The sequence below is a fragment of the Fringilla coelebs genome (assembly GCF_963513975.1).
Source record: "Fringilla coelebs genome assembly, chromosome: Z".
NCBI lineage: Eukaryota > Metazoa > Chordata > Aves > Passeriformes > Fringillidae > Fringilla > Fringilla coelebs.
Window position 1 is genome coordinate 63620510 of NC_140031.1, and position 23441 is coordinate 63643950.

A 23441-nucleotide genomic window follows, 5' to 3' on the forward strand; every position below is an offset into this window, starting at 1 on the left:
TAGGTGACATTATCTCATCACTAGGTGACATCTAATTTTTTACCATAAAATTCTCAAAGAATACAAATAATTGGCATTGATTGATCTCTGGCAGCATATACCAGTAAATGCTCAGTCTACAAATAAGCGCTTATGATGAAAAAACCTCCTGCTATCAAAAGCCTTGTTACATTTGGAATGCAGATTCAGAGCTGCTTTCTGTGTCACTGCACTCTCAAAACCTACTGGTCAAATCAGAAATAACCTCAGCTCTGCAATAAGCTTATGACAGGTTGCTTGCTCAGGCAAGCACTTCAAATTCTGAACAATTATACAAGAGACACTTAAATCAACTGGCTAAAAGCAACCATAGGTATTTAACCTTTAAACTGTAATTCACTGTTGAAGCATCAGCAGCTAGGGAAAGGAAATCCAGGTTTTCTCACCATTGAGTATTAATATAAAGCCTAAATTTTAAAAGACAATTAAGCAAACAGAATAAACAAACAGATGTACTCATATGCAGAAGTGACTGTCATCTTAATGTTCATGGCCAGTCCAGAACTATGGGTTGAAGCCTCCCAATCCACCTGAACACTGAGTATGAGTACACAGAAGCTGCATTACCTTTTGACATCTGAAAGCAGACCATCTCTAAAGCTACTTCTGAAGCAGAACTGCCTCCCATCTCTGCTCAATCAGAAAATTTAACAGTAGGAGTACAGTACTGACTGGACCCAGACTGGAGCTATGCAATACCGTTGTTGTCACAGACATGCAAAACAAGTGAGGATCAATCAGACAGATTTTATATGCAATTCCATTCCCCCTAAAAGCACTGCGAATCTGAAGATCTGAAGCCATATTTCACAACCCTTGCATTAAAAAAAAAAGGTGCACTGAAAAATAAACACTCAGTAGTATCAGTAATGTTACAGACCATCTTGCAAAGTTTCTGTAGTTTATTTGCTAGAAATATTTCATGCTCAGCATGCAATTATTACAAATACTGCAGGCTCCCTGCTACTACCTAAACCAATCTTTAAGGATTAAATTTGCATTTTGTATGAACTGTTAATTGCTGTGGTGTAGTGTCTTATTTTTCCTTGACTAATTGTGTACATTAGCATAGACAAAATCAGCACACAGTGGTTGCTGTAGACTGATAAAAAAAAAAAGGAACAAAAGTGTTGAAATCAAGCAAGAAAAAAAAAGCAGACATTTTATACATTTAGTAGAAAATGGTAGTAACAGTTGATCAGACCTGCGCTGATAAACAGTTAGGAGAATTGCTGTATGATTTTGGCTGAGAGGTATTTACTTTTGAAAGAACTTAGTTTTGAATTTTTCATTCATTGATTGCTGATAAGCTCTTCTGGACAGTCTGAGCAAGCAGAATTCTATAAAAAAGAAAATCTAACACATTTAAAATTGCTTTTCCTAGTTTAAAAACCCTCGAATCTATTTCAGGATTGAGGTAATTCCTCTAAAGATATTTGCTCTTATTAAGGCCGCGTTTAGAGTAAGTTGCTCCAGGGCAACCCTTAGCCTAAAGGTTTAGTATGCAGGCCTGTAGGTCAGGCTGCTGTAAGAGCAGATATCTTCAGTGACTGCTGTTAAGTCAGAATCAGCACTTAGAGGTTTGAGCAAAAGTAAACTGAACACAAAAGGCTTCTAGTGGCTCAACAGGTCTTGAAGTTGTAGAATAAGTACCACAAACTTATCTTCCCACAGGCGTCGACAGTCTGATTTCTGAAATCACTGATGTAGACCATAGAAAAATAAAATCAAAGGCAAAGCTTAACAATAGCTGTCTAATGACACCAGCTCTTAAAGACATAGGCCTCTTTTCTCTTTTATAAAACAGAGGTTTAAAAGAGATAAAGGTGTTACTTGATAGCTCACCAATGATCTTTTCTGGGAGGAATTACTTTGAATCTCAGCAGTCTAAGTGAAAACAGCATCTCATCTGCACTCTCCTCTATGTAGCCAATATTGCAATGTCCTCAAATTTCTCCCAAAACTGTCATGCAGTGTCTTGTGTTTGTGGATCCATTTTTTCTGGCCCATAGGGCCATTTTTCCAACTTCATTACGTGTAAAGTCCAGCTAAGACCAACAAAAATACTCAGAAAATTGTTACTGACATTTCCACTTCTCAGCTGCTCTGCTTTTGTAGCTGGTTCAATTTTAAACTTGCATGAAAATACCCAGGCTGCGTTCATAAACACTTCTGCAGTTCAAATACATCAAATATGGGTAAAGAGTAGGTTCTTTAAAAGAAAAAAGAAACAAGCAAATGAAAGTCTAAAATTAATTTCTTGTTGAAAAACAAAAGCCACAATGTGGAGGCAACTTTCCCACTTGCACTTCTATAACCAGTTCTCAGAGAGTCTGAGTTACTGTAAAGGCTTGGGGTCAAAACACCTAGAGAAGTGTAACTTAAACATTCAGTTGCTGTTACTGCTGGAAAAAAAAATGATGATAAGTAAGCAGCTTCTCTTCATAAAACACAGTTAAGCAGGACAGGAATTTTCCAAGTGACTTAGTTTCTCTCCACTAACTGGAAACTGAAAGGTGGTTAGTCTGGTTTGTCTCTTCTCTCAGGTAGTAAATGACAGCACAAGAGGAAATGGCCTCAAGTTCACCAAGGGTGGTTTAGATTGGATATTAGGAAAAATTTCTTCACCAAAAGGCTTATCAAGCTTTAGAACAGCCTGGCCAGGGAAGTGGTGGAGTCATCATCCCTTGAGCTATGTAAGGGCACATGGATGTGGCACTAAGAAAAGTGGTCCAGTGGTGGACTTGACAGCATTAGGTTAATGGTTGTAATCCATGATCCTAAAGGTCTTTCCCAAATTAAATTATTCTCTGATTTGATAAATAATTGCTTAGCATGGGGACTTCTAATATTAGGTACAAATTCTATAAGTCTGATCTAATTAAGTAAATTGTACAATCTGTAGACCATCTCTATGTGGTAAATAGGTATGATTTGTGCTGACAAAATTGAAACAGTAACCAATACTAACACAGTAATTAATATTTGGAAATAATAAAACAGTTAAAAGGTGTAATGCCAAGAAAGAAAGGGAGAGGAGTGGTCCCACCCCCCACCCCCCACCCCCCTTTCCTGCAGATGTTCAAGGCAGAAAAAAGCAAGAGATAACAGTTACTAAAAATTAACAGAAAGAAAGGAAAATCTGGTTTGGTCCCAGGAAAATGCAAATTATATGAGATTTATTACTTTGATGCTTAAATACAGTTTTGGCTTACATTATATTGGCTTGGTGTGCATGTGTAACCCAAGGTGAATTAAAAGACATTGAGGAAGAGGAGACACCTTCATCAGTGACAACCCCCCAAGAGTGGTGTGACCACCTAAAAGAGCCGTGGAGCATGTACGGTAAAGGTGGTGATGAGGGTGGAGATAGAAGTGTGATGAATCGAAAATGGGAGGAGATGGCATTGACAAATGGCATTAGAGGGGGAATTTTCATCTGACCAGCTTGTACGTGAGCTGGCAGGGGTCTAAGAACCCTGAACTCCATACCCCGTGGTTATTTTTTTTGCTTATGCACTATTATTGGAACCAAATTATCTCTTATTTTAACCAAATTATATTGTCAATATTTCAAGTGTATCTGATTTTATGTATTTTAAGTTATTCAATTAAAGTTGCTGCTATCTTTAATATTGGTTTTTTGATGATGGGATAATTGGGCATACTGTATTCCAAGCTGTTAAAACTGACAGAACATCCCTCTGAACATTACTGGGCCTGTTTCCCCACCCAACTCACCACTTCCTCTAACAGAAGGTACATCACCCCCTCAGCACATCTCACCATCCTTTCTCAGACACCAGTGTTCAGGATAATGCAGACACCATTTTGTTTTCCATCCTCCTCTTTGCTCTTTTTCTCCTTTTATAGTAACAGTTTTGGACAACCACCTGCTGCTACCGAGCAGAAGATTAAATAATTAAAAATGTGAACAACCTCTTCCTACTTGTCCTGCGAGCACTACATTCACTGATTCACAGTAGGACTGTACACCTATTTCCAGGAGCAGTTAACAATGCTGTAGTTAATTACAGCATTAATTAGTGTAGCTCCTTATTCTGAAACCTTGTGACAGTCACAAACTCTTAACTACCACCTTACTTACCTTGGTTTCCATGCAAAGATACAAGACTCACTTAGCTCTTCTAATTGCCAGCTCTCCCTAATCTGTCACTGTATTTCTTGTCTGCTCATAGCTTGAAAAGAAATGCCTCAAAATTTTGGAGGAAGCAATTAAAAAAAAACTTTGAAGTGGAAAAAATACTTCACTAACAAATATTAATTTTTAAAATTGCTTTTCTGTTCTTCTAAAATATCACCCCACAGAAGTTATATCAGTTTTGTTGAATTTTTCTCACAATCAATTGTGTTACAACATAGTAAATAATCCCTGTTGCCACCTGCTTGCTCTTTGGGACAAAGAAATTCACTTGCAGAAAGTGTATAAGGGTTCTGGCACAGGCTGTTGATTATCACATGCCAAATGTCTAAGTATTATCAGGAAACCTAACCAAAATCCTAACTGAAACCTCAAGCTTTCATGGGTCACGCAAGCAGTGATATTTCTAGTCCTATCCTCCCTCCCACAGAAGAAAGGAAGTGTGAGGAGGAACATCAAGCAAAAAGCTACATTTATTCAAAGTCTTCATGAAAGCAAATTACTCATGGCATTTCTAGACCCAGAACTCAACACAAAAACACTGAAGATTGGCTGCATGGATCTTGTAGGAGACAAGCACAACTCCCTAAATTCAAGACATGCTCAGATTTGAGTTCACACATTTACAGGCAAAAAAACAACCAAACTGAAGATTTACTTATGCAATCTAATTTTTGAAAGATACTGTACTTTGTTAGTGGAACCGTGTGTGAGTAAAACATAAGTAAAGAGTAAAACAAGTAAAAATCTTATTTTCAAAACTTCCTGCAAAATTGTGTCTTGTAGAAGCAGTGATTAACATCACTGTACTAACACTTAAATATTGCATTACACTATTTCTTCTTGTTGGTAAGTATCAACAGATACATCACATCAGACATTAAAAATTGCTGAATTGAAGAAAGCAGTGATTTTTTACAAGGATGCCCTTTAATTTTATAATATTTTCAGCATGCTTCAAGAACTTGTTTGTTTATGATTATTACTCCTTGTCATATCAATTTAGCTCTTCCTTCTACAATGCGAATTACTTCCTGCACTGTTATGCCCTGGGCTGTCTCCAACTCATCCATTAAAAATTCTGTGTTTGGAGGGAATGAAGAAAAGCTTATCTTATCTCTTCCAACAACCTTGTTCAGCAAACAAAGCCCATGCCCACAAACACATTAGTTATGAAAAGATTCTTACTAAAGATTTCCTTCTTCTCTACCGTGTTTCCCTCATCATTCCATACATTATAAGTTACTTCAGAGCAAGAAAGTAATTCAATTCTACACAGAAAAATTATTTGCTCTAACTAAAGCAGGACAGTACACAATGTAATTCACGTAATTTCAAACCTGCATCTGCCTGCAGAAAACGGTTATAACCTTTACTCAGCTAACAAAGGCAAAGCAAGCCACTGGAATGTCACAGAAATCACAAGTCCTACTGGAATGCCCTCTGCCTTCATTTCACCATGGTTTTACCTACAACTTTGGAGCTGGGGCTTCTTTTTGTTTGTGTGTACGCAGCTTTTGCTTTCCATATGAAAATATCTTCATCTTCTGACTTTTCCCTTTTTTTACCCTTGTGATTCCTTCCCCCATCCTGCTGCATGGAATTAAGCATGCAGCTACATGGGGATTAGCTGCCTATCAGGGTTTACCTACAACAAGAGCATTTAAGCAGAATTTTTACTTACTGGTATAGTCAGTGCAAAGGATTAATATACAGCCACTTACAGGAAAGCACAAGTCTTTGCATTTAGGAACAAAAATTTTCATGCCTGCAGTTATTTTAAATGCGTTAAACCTTACTTTATGAACCTTTACAGGAGACCAGTATTTCTGGGTAAAAAGAAAGGTTAGTCTGCTACAAGATAGATGTCACCATTTTTCTCTCTCAAATTCCTGAATTCAGACAAAAAAAAAAAAAAAGAAATAATCCAATGAAAGAAAAAAAACCCAATGAAGAAGTATTAGGCAATATGAAGCATTGCTATGAGAATCTGAATCATCCATGGGATTTGTCTGCCTTTAAGAGACAGAACAGAAGCAACAGGTAAGCTAAGAACAAGTTCTTAATTCCCACTAAGCAGCAAGATTACATATGCATTGCATATTTTTAATAGACCAAAACTGGACACATATACACTTATGTATACTTTTATATGTTGAATGCAACTTAAAAAAATGTAAAAAGAAATTTTAAAAAAGGCACACAGACTCCAGTAAACAAAAGAGGGTCAGTTGTTTTTTCTGTGTCAACACCTACATGCAAGCAGATATGATGAATCTATATGATTTTAATAAATGCTCTTATGCTGTTTAGTAAGTACTCTTTTAATAAATACTATTAAAAGGCAGACAGTACCTAACATCTCCTCACGATGTACATATGAAGCACATATGCCACTCTGCAAAGGTTTGATTTCATGATACAAATAACTGGTAGAGGTTTAGAAGAATCTGTATAGTTAAGCATATATCATGACTTCTACTAGATAGACAATAGGTCTTCAACACAGACGCTGGTTTTGCGGGAAAAAAACCCAAAAAACCCTTCTTTCTCAAAAAAAAAACCCTAACCCGAAAATGAATAGATTTTCCTGTACTGCAAAGGAGGACAAATTTTGCTTTCCACTCCTAACTACACTAGGGAACTTAAGTTCCAAGACTTAAAAGGTCACTCACCCCTTCAAGCTATACTCCAAGGTCTACTTCTGCTGTTTACTTGTTTATGTGGGTTTTAAAAGTAAATGTGAGAGAAATACTGCAGTGACAAGCTTCTGCACATAGACTGGAACAAAACCCTGCCAATTCACTGTATAATGGAAATTAAAACAATGTGTGATTATGTATTTTAAGACCCTCTATTATCTGAAGTTGCCCCAAGAAACATGAGCGAGGACTGTAATTTCAAGGAAGTCAGTGTTTATTAGTCTTGGGTGCTTCTAAAAGGTTCTCTGAAAGTCTCTTCCTGATTTTTAAGCAAAGTACCATTGCATTTTCTTTGTTAAGACCTCAGATTGAAGAACGACATGGACCAATTACATTTCACCATTTGCCAGTTAGATTTAAATGTAAATAGCCAGGCTCCTAGGGAGCCTTCTATGTTATCAAAAAAAAAGAAAATCTCATAGAAGGGGAAAAATTGAGTAGATAATTTATTGAATACTCCACCTATACAACCGGTAAAAAATTCATAACTTATTTTTGTCATAATTATTTATCAGACATGAAACTAATGGACAGCTGTTGTCCATTAGCTATGAGGAGCTATGAGGAAATAAGAGGAGAACTTTAGGCTAACCAAATCAAGGTTAGTGTGGATTTTGATATCCAACAGATATCTATCATGTGTGTTCACATTAACATGTATTTTCAAGTTTAAACCTGGTATCAGTTAGGTTTCCTATGAGAAAATGCAGGGGAAGTGGAGGGAAGGAAAGAGGAAGTAGTTGTAAATTACATTTTCCTCTTTGGATACCAGTGTTCAATCCTCAGCCACTGGATGAATAAAAAACAGGATAGAAAAGAAGCTTCTGGCTTTAATTATAGAATATGGTCATTTTAGTTGCCTGCTTCCAATCTTACCAAAGGCATGTTTTGGAATTAAAATCACATAATACGTTTAACCACAGGGGTCTAATGAAAAGGTCCTGAATCTTAAGAGACACACAGGAAGCTGTGTCTCAGATTTCTTGAGCTACTCAACTCCCATACTCAGAACTGATGACTATCCTCTTCACAACACCTGGCTGTTAATTTCATTTGTGATAAATACCTCGTTCATCACTGCTGAAAATACAAAATGTCTCTCTGCTGGTACCAGTTGTTCTGAAGAAAAAAAAAATTTTGAGGGTTTTCTGAAACATCTAACAGGTAGGTATAGAACCTGACAGACTACATACAAACTGATGCTTGCCTAATCTTTTCCTTCTCTTGTTAGCTTTTAGCAGTAAATTAATAGAATCATATCCTCTTGTCTTGAACGCTCTCTACAGAGGCAACTCGAGATGCCTTCTGAATTACCACTGTTACTTAATATCCACTTGACAACTCCAACCATACCAAACCATCTGCAGGTCACGAGCACACATTGCATATTCAGTGCTCCATAACTGGTAGTCCAGTTCACAGAAAGCAACAATGGCTACTGGCTACGTACTATGATCCCTGACACAGTAACTTTTGTATCATCTTAACGGAGCAAAAATACATCTATCTACATTTTTCTTAGTCTCTTAATGCAATAAAGGGAATTGATAAAGAAGTGGCAGTGTGTCAGCCTGGTAGCTTAAGACATACTGAAATCTAGATTGCTACAAAACCCTATCCAGGTATTATATATCAGCTTTGAAATTATCATCATAACAACTATCATCATGGGGGGTGTGGGCAGCTCAGATACCACTTTACAGATGGTCCCTTGCAAAATCTAAATGACTAAACTAAATCTAAATAACTAAACTAAATCATTCAATGATTCACACTTATGATTACCCCGTTGTTCCAAAAGAGACACTAAAACTTCATTAATAGCTCCATCAGTGATAAAAAGCAGAGGTTTTGAGAGCAACTGACAGTTTATACATGTTGCATTCACAGCCCCATTTTCTAAAAATCTACTCTTTGTTTTTCTCTTATAATGGCTTACAGGTCAGACGTATGAGGCCTCTAGAGCATATCAAAGCATTGTGTCTCTAACACAAGTCTTGCTGAAGTCCAGAACTTTTGTTTTTCATGCATGAAAAATAGTAAAAGTGGTTTTACTAATGTGCTACCAGCTCATTGTTACTGAAGAAACTGTATACAAAGAAAAGGCTTAAATAAAAATCACTATTAGGCCCTAGAACAGTAGGTGAATTAGGCACATTCTTAAGTTTTGAACACAATCAATTCTCCATAAAAGTAAATGGCACTGTGGTAAAAGTATTGTTACACAAGAACTCCAGTTAAGAGAATATATTCCTTCAATGTCAGAGTGATTACAACCAAAGGAAAGCTCTCTGCACACAGTTATGCTTAGTAAAGCACACTCCTCCAAACATCTTGGTGGGAGTTTTGATCAGAATAAAAAACAAATCCCAAAATCAAAACTCACCTTCTTTCCATACGAACAAAACAGCTGACTGAAAGCATCTCGTGTTTCAGTGGAATCAGGATTCTACTTCTTCACTCTCCACCTGATATAGTAAAGAAGACCTCTGCTAATACAGACTACTGCATGCCCTGAATAATCCAGAAGAGCTAGCCTCTGAGGTCTTCCTTGAACATCTATTTTGAGACAACACTCCTGAAGCAATAAAGGATCAGCTGTGCCCTAGGGACATGAACTGCGCAGAACCCAACACACCGTATTACCCTGAAATTCCTGTCTCTTTGATCAACCAGATGAGTTTTCCAGACATGTTCCCTCCCCTCCTTACTCCAAATTTCCTTCAGGAGTATCCATCTTTCTGTGTGCAAGAGGGCACACAATCTTTTTGTGATTATTACAATTTAAGGTTAATATACTTCCACTATTTAAAGCTGTATCATAAGTAGTCAAAACACAACTTCAAGAGGTACATAGGTACTCTTTAAATTACTTTGAGGCAATTAAAACCTGGATCACACAAGATCCTGGTTTATTTTAAAAGTTAGTATGATCCTATTTTAAGGTACTGTTGGACAGAAGTCTAAGCAGCAGCAGCCATGCATATATTTCCCTGATAGACAAACGAATAATACTGCTCCCAATCATAAAGAAATCTCAATGTTTTTGCTCTTCTACACAATCTTTGCTTTTGTACTTAGTGAAAAAGAATGTTGTGCAGGAGAATTGGAAATTCACTGAACTTTCTTAAATCACTGAGTAGAGGATGAAAAACTTGAAATCTATGAATTCCTCACTACTTTAATCAGAGGATTCATTAAATAAAGATAAATTCAGCTTCTTTGTAGGTAATTGTTACACCAATGCCTGTCAAATATGAAAAAATGTATTCTGACTGGTGAAATAAACAGAGGTGGTTTTATCCTTGCTTTTATTTGTTTGAACTATTTTGTATGGCAGTTGTTACAGGACTTTATGCAGCACACATTCACATAGCCCCAGCAACGTGAAACTTGGTTGCTCAATTTTACATTATCTTCTCAAAAAAGATGACAAGACAGCCCTGGAATACCTTTACAGGCAGATACTGAGGTCAGCATAAGCTTTCATTGTTTTTTACTTATGAAGTAAAGACACAGATACTCCATGGCTTCATTGTGCAAGTGGAAGACCAACTGCTTAGTGGAAAAATACTAACAAATGCTCAATAGTGAACACCTACACTCTCATCTTCAGACAATCTTTAGGTTAATGAACATCCTTCTGAACATCCATTCCCTGGCAGGGAGTTCACAGTGAAGCAGTAAAAGCAAACACATACCCAACACATTAAAAAAACAGGTTCCTGTTCAGTTGAGCTGACACAGGAACACAAGCACAGATACTACAACATGGCTTTGGGGAAAACTACAACCCCTACGACAATGTACTTGATCAACAAAAAACTCACACTCAGGAACAGATTAAATCAGCATTTTTTTCCCATAATAACTGATGGGATAGGCAAAACACAAGGCAGAAAAAAAGACATTAAGAACAGACCTCTGCTGTTTTCTATCTACCATTGTACAAAAAGAAAATATTACTCAATCTGTTGTTTAGGACTGAGCAACAGTTTAAGACAAACAGGAACCTTTCTCCTCCATGACACAACATTGTAAAACATTGGCAATCAAGGCTACGCCTGCAGCCCTCAACAGAATTAAAGCTATGCACACAGGAACACGCTCCTGGAACCTCCAATACACTTCTGTACTGAACAAAATTACCACGAAGAACAAAAACATTTTAGAATTGACAGGAACTACCTAAAATAACTAGACTTTGCAAATAACATTTTCATTTTGTAAAGAACATTACCTAACTTGATTTATTTTTACTTTCCAAAACCCCCCTACTTCCTCCCATGAGAGTCTTTTTATTTGTTCATCAATTTAGTCATATAATTAATATGAAAGATTGCTTCTGCTGTGTATGAAAAGGATAAAAGTAATTCAGAAATGTCAGTAAAAGTGAGTGTTGCACTTGAGATCCTCACAACTTATCCCATCTGCAGTTACAAGTTCATGCGTGTCACCTGTCTTAAATGAGAAACTCTGTAATAGCTCAATTCCACCTCTTTGTTCTGTGTCAAGTAGAGAAGGGACATATTTAATGTATTACACAGGAAATGATGAAATGACCTTTCAGAAACACATACAATCTAAAAAATAAGCAAAAGACTTGCAAAATAATTTGTACTGATGTCCAAGATAGAGATGTCCAAAATTACATAACATATTCCCTTTAATTTGTATTTCACTTCTTTCACTTGGTTTTTTGTTTCTTTAAATTTTAGTGTATACGTAACAAATGACTAGTCAAAATAAATAAATTCTGCTCATGGATTCACAGCAGAATTCAAAGGAATGGGAGACCATACATCTTTGGGGGAAAAATTCTGTGCAACAAATAAGGAAAACTTCCATGAACTTTCAATTAAACTTTAATTATTCATTCTTGGGGAAAAATCTCAAACTAAGAACAGTCATGCAAAATAGAGGAATCCATCTCAAAAAAAAAAAATCCTACCAGTTACAGCATTCCTAACTTTCAAGGAGAAGGGCAGATGGGACATCAGAAAAACGCTCTTCACTGAGAGGGATATGGTTATGGCATTAACCTGCCAGAGATCATGGAATGTCTAGATGCCACTCTTAGTTATATGGTTTAGTTTTATGTAGGCCTGGGAGGACAAGGGAGTTGGACTTAATGATCCTTATAGTTCCCTTCCAACTTGAGATATTCTGTGATTAACTCAGCTATTCCAAGAGCTAAAAATAAATATGCAATTAACTGTTCTTCCAGAGCTACAGACCTCATACATCATCCCCACCTAAATTCCTAGGCAGGGAGGAAGACACAGCCTAGAGCTCTTCAGAGAGGTCCAAACCTAAGTTTACAGAGCAGGGATGAGGGAAGAGGTTAAAAAATAAAAAAAATCCTAAAAAAAATCCTAAATCTGAGCATTTCCACTGGAGATGCTACTCAAACAGTAAACAGTTCAGCATACCCACTAGGATTTCAAAGAAAGGATAAGGGTTTCTTTGACTTTTGAAATGCATTGTGGCTGTCTTTTATTTAAGAAAAAAAATCCAACCAAATACTGCACTAGTAAAGCTGGAATTTATATCCACTTTAGTACATTTGCTGCCTTAAAGCCTATTTTAAGATACATACCCATTCAGTCATAGCTCTATTTCTATAAAGACAAACAAGAAATTGTCTCATTGCTAGTCTGCCCAATGCATATCAGAGTTTTGAATCCAACTAAAATGCTTTTGCAAAATCTTAAGATCCAGTCTGTTCCCTCTTCCCCATGTTTTACAAGGGTAAAAACCCCAAAGAACTGAGAGATCTGTAAGTATAATACTGTAAGCTTCTCAATGTAAACAGCACTTTGCACAGGAAGTCAACAAAGACTCACAAACAGAACTCATAAGTAGTGTATAAGACAAAACAAAAATCCAGTTTATTTGAAAAAATTGATGCCTACAAAAGGTTCCAGACCACCAGGCATGAAAAAGAAAATTCTATTCCAAAAGCCAATAATGTAAGCACCCCCTTCACTTCAGATTTTTGCAGCTGCTATTGAGTACCAAACATGCCCTAGGATCATGAGAAATAAGGAGCAACATTTCTGCTCTAATATTTGCTTATTCTCTGTGGTATCCATTCCAGCAGAGCCAGCTTTCAGGAAGAAACTTAGTGACCAACTTCAGCTCTAAATCTTCTTCCCGTCTTATCAACATCTGCAGGGTTTTCATTTCAGGGAACAAATTTAGGAAGCCCAGTGCATGAATATTGCTTCTCAGTACCTTAAAGCTACATGCTAAAGCCCACAGTTCTATCTCTTCCAGTTGCATGGAGCAGAATTTTTAAAAATGTTTTATTGCCCAATGAAGAAATAGCATTATGTCAAACAGACCTTTAAAACAACATTTCATCTCTTTGAAAAGTAATGGCCTTAGCAATATGACTTCAAAATAAAATTCTCCCCCAAACTGCATTACTCTTAAAGACAAGCTCCTTTTATGATGCACACAAGAATGCACAATACAACCCTGTGACTGAAATAGGCTGTAGTTGAAAGACCTTACACTAAGGCCAGGATTAACTAGAGAACCAAAACATCAACCGCTTGTAAAAACTGTAATTTTAGCATGACAGTACAAAGAGGAAAAAAAAAAAAAAAAGACAGGGGGAAAAGGTCTCTCTTGATAATTATGCCACCAAAATATGCCCAGAGCTCATGACCTTCAGTTTCTTTCAGATTCTAAACAGCAGCATCCAATGATAGAAGATATTTCATGTGTTTGAAAAAAGGGAAATGCAAGGCAATGAAGATATATTCATAGGTTCACAACATGGTTCATAGAACCACAGAATAGATTAGAAGGAACCTTAAAGATCATTTAGTGCCAACCCCCTTGTCATGAGACAGAAAATTTATTTTTTAGCGCATGGGATTCTTTTAAAATACGATGCAGCAAACTCTACCTGATACTTCAGCGACGGCTATCCAACATGCTTGTCATTTAACAGACCAAATCCCACCTGTAACAAAAGTGCTGCGTTTTCAGCAGGAGGGCTGTTGTTTTACCCACTGCCTAATTCCATATTTGGCCATGGTTGTGAATCTAACCAAACACACTACAGTTTCGGTTTGATCTGAGAGCTTCATTTCCTCCTCTGCCCTGGAAGGGTAGAATGTGTTACTATTAGTAGAGGCAGAAGCAACACGGACTTTTCATGGCTTCATTTCAGGCACAAGCACAGGATGCACACACACTGCTGTATCACGATGCCAGCAAACGCTGCCGTACGCTTATCCCTGAGCATATGCAACCACGTCGGGATTTCAAGCGTTTCTGTCAATGCACGGGCATTTCTGAAAGCTTCCTGGGTTTCAAGAACACCCTGAAACACTATTTCTCGTACACCGCTTATACTTCTGTATTTTATTTCTCCTTCCGCTCGCGGGGGAGGGGATGAGGGGGGTAGGGGTACGTTCTAGTGAAAATGCCCCGATCAGGAAAACGCCATGAACAGCGGGTCTGGTTCCCACTTCCCACCAGAATCATGGCTTTGGAACTCCAGACACTTATAAGGATCATTCGGTGGTGCCACACACGGCAAGTGTACACCTGGTGTACAAGTGGCCCCGGCTTCCCTGTGCCAGTGAGACCCCGGCCGGACAGTGAGAAGCGCAACAGCGCCGAAAAAGCGAGGGAGCGCCTCTCACCTCGTGTCGTTCAAGACACCTATTCCTAATTAACCTGAGACAATTTTCAAGCCGCGAACGAGGGCAGCAACACTGCGAAGGCTCTCGTTTTCCTCCAGGCAAGCAGCTCCCGCTGGACGCGGCTCCGCCGGGAGGCCCCGCGGCCCCGTCCCGGGTTCCGACGGCCGCCCGGTACTCACCGCTGGGAAAGGGCTCCATCTTCCTCCCGGAGTCCGCTCTCAGCGGAGGCGCTGTCACGGCTCTTTACCCCTCCTCCTCCCGCCGCCGCATGCTCCCAGGACGGGCTCAGTCCGTGCCCCCTGCCAGCGCCGCCCCGCCGGGGCCGCAGCGATATCAGCCCGCAGCTCCCTCCCTGCTCGGCGGCTTTTTCAGGCGAGGCAGCTCCGGTCAACCACCACCCGCCGCTGCCTCAGCGCTCGCTTCCTCCTCGCCCCTGGCTGGGCCCCGCGGCACCGCCTCCTCCCCGCGTGGGCCCGCCTCACGCCGGGGATGCCGGGGCGGGCTCCGGACCCCGAGGGAGCGAGTGTCGGATCGCGGCGTCCCGTGGGCCGCTTCGCAGAGCGGGGCGGCCCGGCCGCGACCGCACCGGGCCCGCCGCGCAGCGGCCGCGCAGGCCGTGGCGGTGCTGCGGGGCCGGCTTTGCCTGCATGCCCCTGCCATGCGCCTTCCGTCGCAATTTAACCTTACTTTTTATTTAAGCAAATAATTCTCTTATCATCCGGTAGTGCTCTGCTGTGCAAGACACAGGAATCAGTCGGCACAAGCGATTGTGTGAAATCTGATCAAATGATGCTACAAAGAAGGACTGGATGGTGTTCCAGGAACCAAACACAAACGATCAAAACAATTAATTACACAAACTGGACCTGGTATTTGTGAAAGAGAACCAGGCATCCACGGTGGATGTCACCATGAAATATAGAAGTATTGAAACATCATTAAAAGTGGCTGCTGTGGGAAAAGTAGAGAAGTATAAATATCTTCAAGAACAAATTCAAGAACTAAAAAATGCTACAAATATTGTATTTATGGGTTTCTGCTTGGCACATGTGGGAAGTGACATCATGGCAACTGGGAACTTTTGAAGGCCCAGCTTGAGGAGAGAGGACTGCCCATGCTTTGGTTTTCAGGGCACTTTTTACTTCTGTGGACATTGTGTATATGTTTGCCGGTAAAGCATGTAGCATTTTACCATCTTAATCTATGTAATATTTAATATCTACGTAACATCTTGTAGTACAGTGTTTATTGTAATATGTATTAATACCTATAATGAAATATTGGTAGGTGACAGTGATACCTGCTGCCAACCCCTGTACCCCCAGAGGAGTTGGGAAACAAGAGACAAAAGCTTGTGATTATGGCTGAACATCAACAAAAGAGCCATGAGATTGAAGGCAAACACCATAAACCTAAAGCTGCTGCAATCCTCATGGCATTAGGGAGGGGTTGTATGTAGAAATGACAAAGGAATCATGGTATGATATGTCACATACCATCAATTTGGGAAAAATTTTCCTGATGTTGATCAGTGGCTAGGCCATCTATACTTAACCTGGAAAAGGAACTTACATTAACTACATATGGTCAATACCTAGCCTCCTCTTTGACTTGCTTGTGCCCTGCTCCCTTACAGCTATGCTCCTGTTATCATCTGACTGGTTAAGTTTTTTTCTTAACACAGGAGATTTTTAAACACTGATTTTTGGGAAAGGAGAAAATGGAAATTGATTACTCCCAAAGAATACAAATTTAATGTCTCATATTTATTTTAAAAATGAAAAAAAAAAATTAGGTTAATTGTCCAGGGATCCACAAGAGCCCAGGTGCTGTGCAGCCCTGTACCTCTTCCCTGTACCACTTCTTCTAGAAGTGCCCTTTTTCACACATGATCGTGTTTCACAGACTTAGTTATAGTGACAACCTTGTAGCACAATCTCAAAGTCAAAGTCATGTTTCACACAAATCCTTGGAGTTTAACGCTGGCCTTAATGTCGGCACAGAGTTAAGTGAGTTTTACATATTCTCAGACACCCCTTACATATCACAACAGCCCATCATCAAAAGAAAAACTTCTTTAAATTATAAAATCACAAAATCATTTCTTTTAATAGGATGACAGGTCTCTAGAGCTTTTTTTCCAAAGCACTAACCCTGTCTGCCTATATTTAAATATATTAGAGAAACACTACCTATGCAGCTAACTTTGCTGGGATTCTACACAGTGTCATGCAGAGCCTGCAGAGTGGCCTGAATGGTGTTTTTTGAGCACCTCATCACATGCTTTCACCATTGTTCCCTTCTGCCAGTCAAAAATGCTTAATTAGTATAATACATCTTTGGGAAGCTAAAAAGCTAAAATAAGATCATGCTCCATTACATGTACAGAGATTTCCATATCCATATTTTCCTATTAACATCAAGTTTTAAGATAATACAATGGGAATTAGTCATACAGAATAAGTCAGGTGTAGAGATCATTTCACAGTAGCACTGTTTGTACTACAGTAGAAGAACAAGGGTTTTGTTGTAGTTTTGTATAACATCATCTAGAAAAAAAATTTAATGTATTTGAAGGTCCATCTTTACTTGTGTCAGTAAAAAGTTAGAATTCCTACAAAAATATTTTCTTAAAACTGCCTAAAAGTTACAGGTCCTTTCCACTATAAAATATATACAGTTTTTACTTACAGCTTGAGAGTGATTTGTTGAAGTGAAAAAATTGTTTCTTAAATGGTTTCTTTTTTCAGATTTTAAATCAACTATTACCACAATTTCTCTCTCTCTCTCTTTTTTTCATATGCAGAATAAAACATTTCTGTGATTGCACAAAGCCCTAAATATATGTTCAGAGCATCTGCAATAACCTCTATTGTGCCTTAGTTTGGTAGCTTCCATTCAATAATATCTTAATTGAGACTTTTCCATGGGTTAAAATATGTTTGCCAGCAGCCATGCACCTTTTTTAACTTCGAAGACAAACCATCTCTAAAGAATGCTTTAGATCTTCCAGCTTTTAGACACCTGGAAATATGACTCAGGCTGTCTTTTTGCAGTTTTTTTTTTTTTTTTCTCATGAAAGGCACAGAGATTTCATTAACAGTACAAGTGTCAGTAGACATGTAGGTTCTTTTTGACCCAGTGGAAAGTCTTCAATTGTTTTCAACCGGATCTGCACATAAGAAGCAACTACACACAGTAAAGCTTTGTAGCTGAGAGGTTGCCAGGCCTCCAGGGGCTGGAAGGAGAGGAAGGTTCATCAGTCTTGCTAAAACATGTAAGAAGTAGCACAGACTCAGGCTGTGGAACTGGTGAATCATTTGTCTGACAGCCTTAAAATAGGATGAAAAAATTGTCCCAACAAATACTTGTGCCTAAAGCTTGAGCTGAGAGATAAAGAACAGGCAAGTTATTTTTATTCATTGATTGAAATGGTTAATACTACTGATTAATATGTTAACTTCTTCCTGAATGTGGGATTTTGTATTTAAAGCCAAAATTGTTTCTTTGGTGTGCACAACATTCTGAACAAACCTGACACCCTCATCCCCTGTCAGCCGGAACTACAGCCACTTGTAACCACTTCTTGCACAGAGTACTGCCCCAAGCAATCCATAGCACCGTGTTTGCAAAATAAATATCCTTATCTATGTGTCTGTCTATTTCTATAGATGTAACCAGTTAAATAATTAAAGTAAATAATTTTGTGAATGGTGGAGCTAAATGAGGCATGGCTGTTTTCACATATCTTAACTCACTGCAGATTCTTGCTAGGAGAAGCAGCTGCTTCCACAGAAGTGTCGTTGCTATCTGCTTTGTGTTGTCTTACAACCTACCTTTCAGCAATACTTCCTAGATATATGTTCTTCTTTTTAATAAAATGTGGTTAAGTTCATACGTTACCTTACCTCTTGCCATGTCTCTTTCAGAAACATTAAAACCACTGTGTATTTTCTTAGAATCCAGAAAGTTTTTTATTTTCTGTGGCTAGAACAAGGATTTGACATAGTGCCCAGCCAAAGGTGCAGTCCTGTTCTCAATAGTCATGTAGAAATAAACACGTGTGGCACATGAGCCTTTGGGTAGATTACAATGCCACATTACAGATAAAAACCTGCAAGCTATTGTAAGGAAGAGTCATAACAGGGTTGGAACACTGGAACATTTTATTGCAGTATAGTCACTTCACCAGAAATGCTTTTCTTGCTTTGCTGATTTTAAGTCATAAAAATAAATAAGCTACTGTAAGAACTTTTAGGTCCTAAAATTAAACCAGTGTATTTTTCTCTTTCTCTTGGAATATTGCTAGCATGTTTTTATCTCAGTTCTAAAGACCTACATCTAGTGTTTAATGTATTCAAAAAAGCATGTACTAGCTAGAAACTAGCATGTAATATAAACATATCCACCATGAAGCACAGAAGTAATTTACCAGTTTTTGTGCCTGGGATGCTATGGGCCATGATTCAAAAGTTGCTTTTTCCACAGGAGGAATTAGGATACAGTTATGTGTGATGATTTAGGCAGATCTAACAGCTTGCTGCTTTCCAAAATGGCAGTGTCCTTTTCCCCTGCTCAGTTCCTGCCTCATGTTTCACTGCTTACCTTACACCAACTCTAATGCTTGTTATATTCCTCTACAGGCTGATTTCAACTTTTCAGCTGCCTAATCTGGCAGAAAACTAGTTCACCAAAATAGTGGATCACTACATTTTGGGGCACAGAGTTTTATCGAAATCTGCAGAGTATCTGGATAACAGTAGCAACAGGAGGGTTCATAAATATGCAGCTAAGCAACCTCAGCTCAGAATTCTCCTTTGCTTCCATTAATAAACTGTCTATGTCCGTCTGCCCCTTGGGGTTCTGTTCTTCAGCTGATCCATAGATCATCCCTAGATTCATCTCTCTTTCCAGTGATTCCATTCTCAGCTCAGGAAACCGTCACTTCCTCTTATCCACCATAAATTGAATCTATATATCATTGAAAAGAACCGTTCTTAAATACTGAGAAAAAATGGTAGTAAATTGATTCACTAAGACTGAAATTTTATAAAGTAGGAAGTCTGCCCAGAATAAATCCACACTGAACATTTTAAAAGCACTTAGTATTGACGAGACTTATTTCTTCTTGATATCAACACTAAATGACATAAACAATAGTAAAGCGACAATGGTTATCCATTTTTGAGGGCTTCAATTACTGTTCTTAATGAATAAGATATAAACAGGATGATTAATAAATAAGATACAAGCATAAGTATCCTATTTTTTATAGCCAGAATAACACTGAAATTTAAGAAGCAATCTGTGCTCATGGCTCATATCCCAAATACCCCATTAAGCAACTGAATAGTATTACTTTCTCCTTTTCACACCAGAGAGCTGCTGAAGAGCTATGATCTTAAATTATCAGCCACTTATCAGATGCAGTGAAAAACTAGCACTGTTTATTTCATGTATTTTTATTACTGTATTTGTTAATCTTTGTCTGGTACTACAAAGTTAGTGAATCAGGCCAGTATTGAATATGAGGAATATGAGACTGATGAACCGTCCAAAGTAACTTTGCTCCTGATACGCTGAATTCAGTGAACATGCCTACCATAAGGTACTAAGCTAGTTGATGTGTTCTCAATCTTCCATAAAACAGAAGTAAGCACAAGGTGTAGTGGAATGGTCAGTGTAAAACATCCGTATTATTTCATATACCCCTCTGAAATGCTCAGTGTTGGTACCCCTAGTTTGATTATATTTGCATTCAATAGGGCAATGAGGGTAAAACCCCTTGCACCCATTAAAAAGATTATAAAAGGAAATAGTGCAAAACCAGCATGACTAATACTTCTGTAGCAAAATAGTGTAGTGATGCTCTCTCATAATCTGAAATTATTTAGTAAACTGTAGAGCTTTTACTCGCAACAAAAATGTAGCCTTCAGTCAGATGTGTTAAAGGTTAGAGAACATACCATATGCTAAACAAGGTGCGCCTGCCAGCGCCATCTATTAAGACACGATACTCTAACTTACAGCAACTCAGGACAAAAAGAAAGCAAAAGTCTGGCCAATGTGTTTGAGCTCTAATTCAAGTATATATTCCGAAACTAGAGTTCTTTCCATTTGCCTGTGGTGAATTTTTCAGTGGTGTATTTATTTCACTGAAAGTTTATCCCCATGTTGGCAGTGTTCCTTTAAGAACAAATCTTTGAGAAAGGCAGGTCACAAATGAATTGATACTACTGTGTTGAAGAGATACATTCTTTCTTCTGATCAAACATTGGAATTACTCTACTAACTTTTTAAATAAAAATTGAAAACAATTTCAGGTATTAATACAATCCTTTTATTTTCTTTCTTTCAAGGAATAATGCTTAAATGGTAATGCTTTAATGCTAAATGCTAATGCTAATGCTTAAATCTTAATGCTTTTAGCCCCTTTTTATTCCTGTTATCCATTCTAAGCAGTAGATTGAACTTAATGGGGCTTTTGTGCTGGTGCTTGATGGTAGTTATGTGCTATTGTGAGAAACTAGTTATAGAATTGTTGCTGATATTAAAATTATAGTCTACGTCTGTCCTTTGAAAAGTCTCTGTTCATACATTTTATCCACAACCACATTAAGAAATACTGATTTAGTGTGATTCTTCTTATTAGAGTAGCAGTATGTTTACAAGATTTCTGCAGAGAAAGCAAATGCAATCTGAGTCAGAAAATAATGGCATGAATCCTCATGGGTAAGAAATATGACCTCATACACTGATGGCAGATGGGGAAAGATAGTTCTAGGTGGTGTATAAAAACATTAATTTAAAATCAAATGGCCATTTGGTCAGGCTAACTTTGACCCAGTAGATGATACAGATGTGCCCTGATAGACAATCCAAATAGCTGAAAAGCAACATCATTTACTGGACAGGTACCACTATCAGTTAGCAAAACTTTATATGGATTAGAAATTCGTAATCCTCCCACTTCTGGCTCCTAAAGCAGGGAATAATTACCAGTAATGAAAGCACCATTAAAGTGCAAAACTGTTTCTGGGCATAAGACATAGTACGGAATAATGACATTTTTGCTGGAATACTTTCAAGTATTGACAAGCCCTTGAACTAAAAAAACGAGTAATTTTGTAGTTCAGCTTTCCTGAGGGGATTTATTTGAAGTTCTCATGCACTATAAAGAGGCTGGTGCTTCCTTTATTTTCTTGACACCTTTCACTGTGGGTAGTTCATTTAAGACTGAGTCATACAACAAAACAAGATACTGTTGCAGAGGAAAAAAAAAAGCCAAAAGAAAGAAATAAGAAATAGAGCATAACTTGGAAAAATGTCCGTTTCTTGAAGGAGGAGTACTGTGTAAAGGCTATAAGAAGGCTTGTAAGACTATGCTGTAGGTGAAACTTTCAAAGTGCTTTGCATGTCTGGAGGGAATCTTACAAAACCCTCATGAACACCAGGAGATGCATGCAGTATTAGAACAGGATGGTGCTTGATAGGATGTCTGTCTGGAATGCAGAGCATGCATTTTGAAACAGCAGTGTTGTGTGAAGAGATATAATACTAGGAATATGCAGTATAATCAGCACATAGCAATGTCAAGGGTAGTCAACTGAACATCCAACAACTGCCTCTAATCATTAAGTTCTTATTCATAGCAGTATGTTTCAAGCATAGATAGTGCTTTACAACTGCCAAATGTGAAGACACTGCAAACAAAAAGAGTCACATTAATATGAGAAGGCTACTAAGGAGAAAAAAATCTCTGCCTATGTCACTTCCATATTTAACAAAAAATTCTGTGAGACGAGTGTGTGCCTGAAGGACGCTGGTGTCTAATAATAGCATTGCCTCACACAATCTCTTTCTATGGCAAAGGTTTCTGGGCACACCCACATGAGGAGAAATCTGAGCTGATCATAAACAAGTGAGGCTGGGCTGGGAAGCAGTGGGAGCATACTGCCTCCCCAAGACAGTCAGCTTTATGGCACTAATGTGGCACCTGAGCTGAGTTAAACACTTGGACAAAATTCCTCAGAAGGCATTTGAGTCTCCTGCAAAGGAATTTTCTTTCATCCAGATTCCCTTTCAAAAGAGTCTTGCAAACACAGGTATTTAGCTTCTTACAAATCCAAGTGAAAAAAAATCAAGTAGAAAGACAGAAAGTTCTTAGGCATGTGAAAGATCTGAACTCTGTATGTATAAGATGGTTTTACACACACTATTTATATGTGATGTTAGTTGGTTTTACAGTGTGTGTTTGTTTGAATTTTGAGTATACTTAGTTTTATTTAATTTTGCTTCAGTTGCAAAAAATGCCATCCAGAAAATGCCATCCTACCACAAAACAGGTGCCAAGGTAAGGAACAGAACTTTTTCTTCATTCAGTTGAGATAAGATACCAGAAAGAAGTTGGATTTAAAAAAACTAAAAAAAAAAAAAATCCGGAGGTTATTCCGGGAAGATGAGGTGATGTCACATCAGGGTTTTTTTATATCCCCCTTTCAAATCCTAACTGATGAATAACAGGCCAGAAGTACAATATTCTTAGAACAAATTTAAGGTGTCATGTGCCTGATAATATTGAAATATTCCTACTTGTGTACCTACTTTTGAGATCCAGTTATTTGGTATCTTTCATTTTATGGGCAATGTATTTAAGCTACAAAAAAGTTGTACACTTCAGCTGTTAAAAAATTTGAGGTGCACTGACAAATGTCTTGTACATTTATGCTTGGAAATACCGAGAGTGATAAATAGTAAAATATTAGAGGAAAACTCAGGCACTTCCTAGAACCAGTTGAGAGCTTTTAGAGTACAGTATATCATTTGGAAAAGTATTGCTTGCCAAACTGCAATTTTCCCCCAGAATGTGCTGTT

The 23441-nt window shown here is 38.1% G+C and overlaps 1 protein-coding gene across 2 annotated transcripts in view; it reads right to left on the reverse strand.

Annotated features, from left to right (window-relative positions):
- LNPEP (leucyl and cystinyl aminopeptidase) overlaps positions 1 to 14996 on the reverse strand; it is a 51234-nt gene extending 36238 nt beyond the window's left edge. The window contains exon 1 of one of the 2 annotated variants that reach the window (XM_084225590.1): positions 14747 to 14996. In XM_084225590.1, coding sequence (XP_084081716.1) covers positions 14747 to 14765 — 19 coding nt within the window. In that variant the 5' untranslated portion in view covers positions 14766 to 14996. The remainder of the gene's footprint in view (positions 1 to 14746) is intronic. The other variant, XM_084225591.1, reaches the window with a different exon arrangement.
- Positions 14997 to 23441: the final 8445 nt, after the last annotated feature.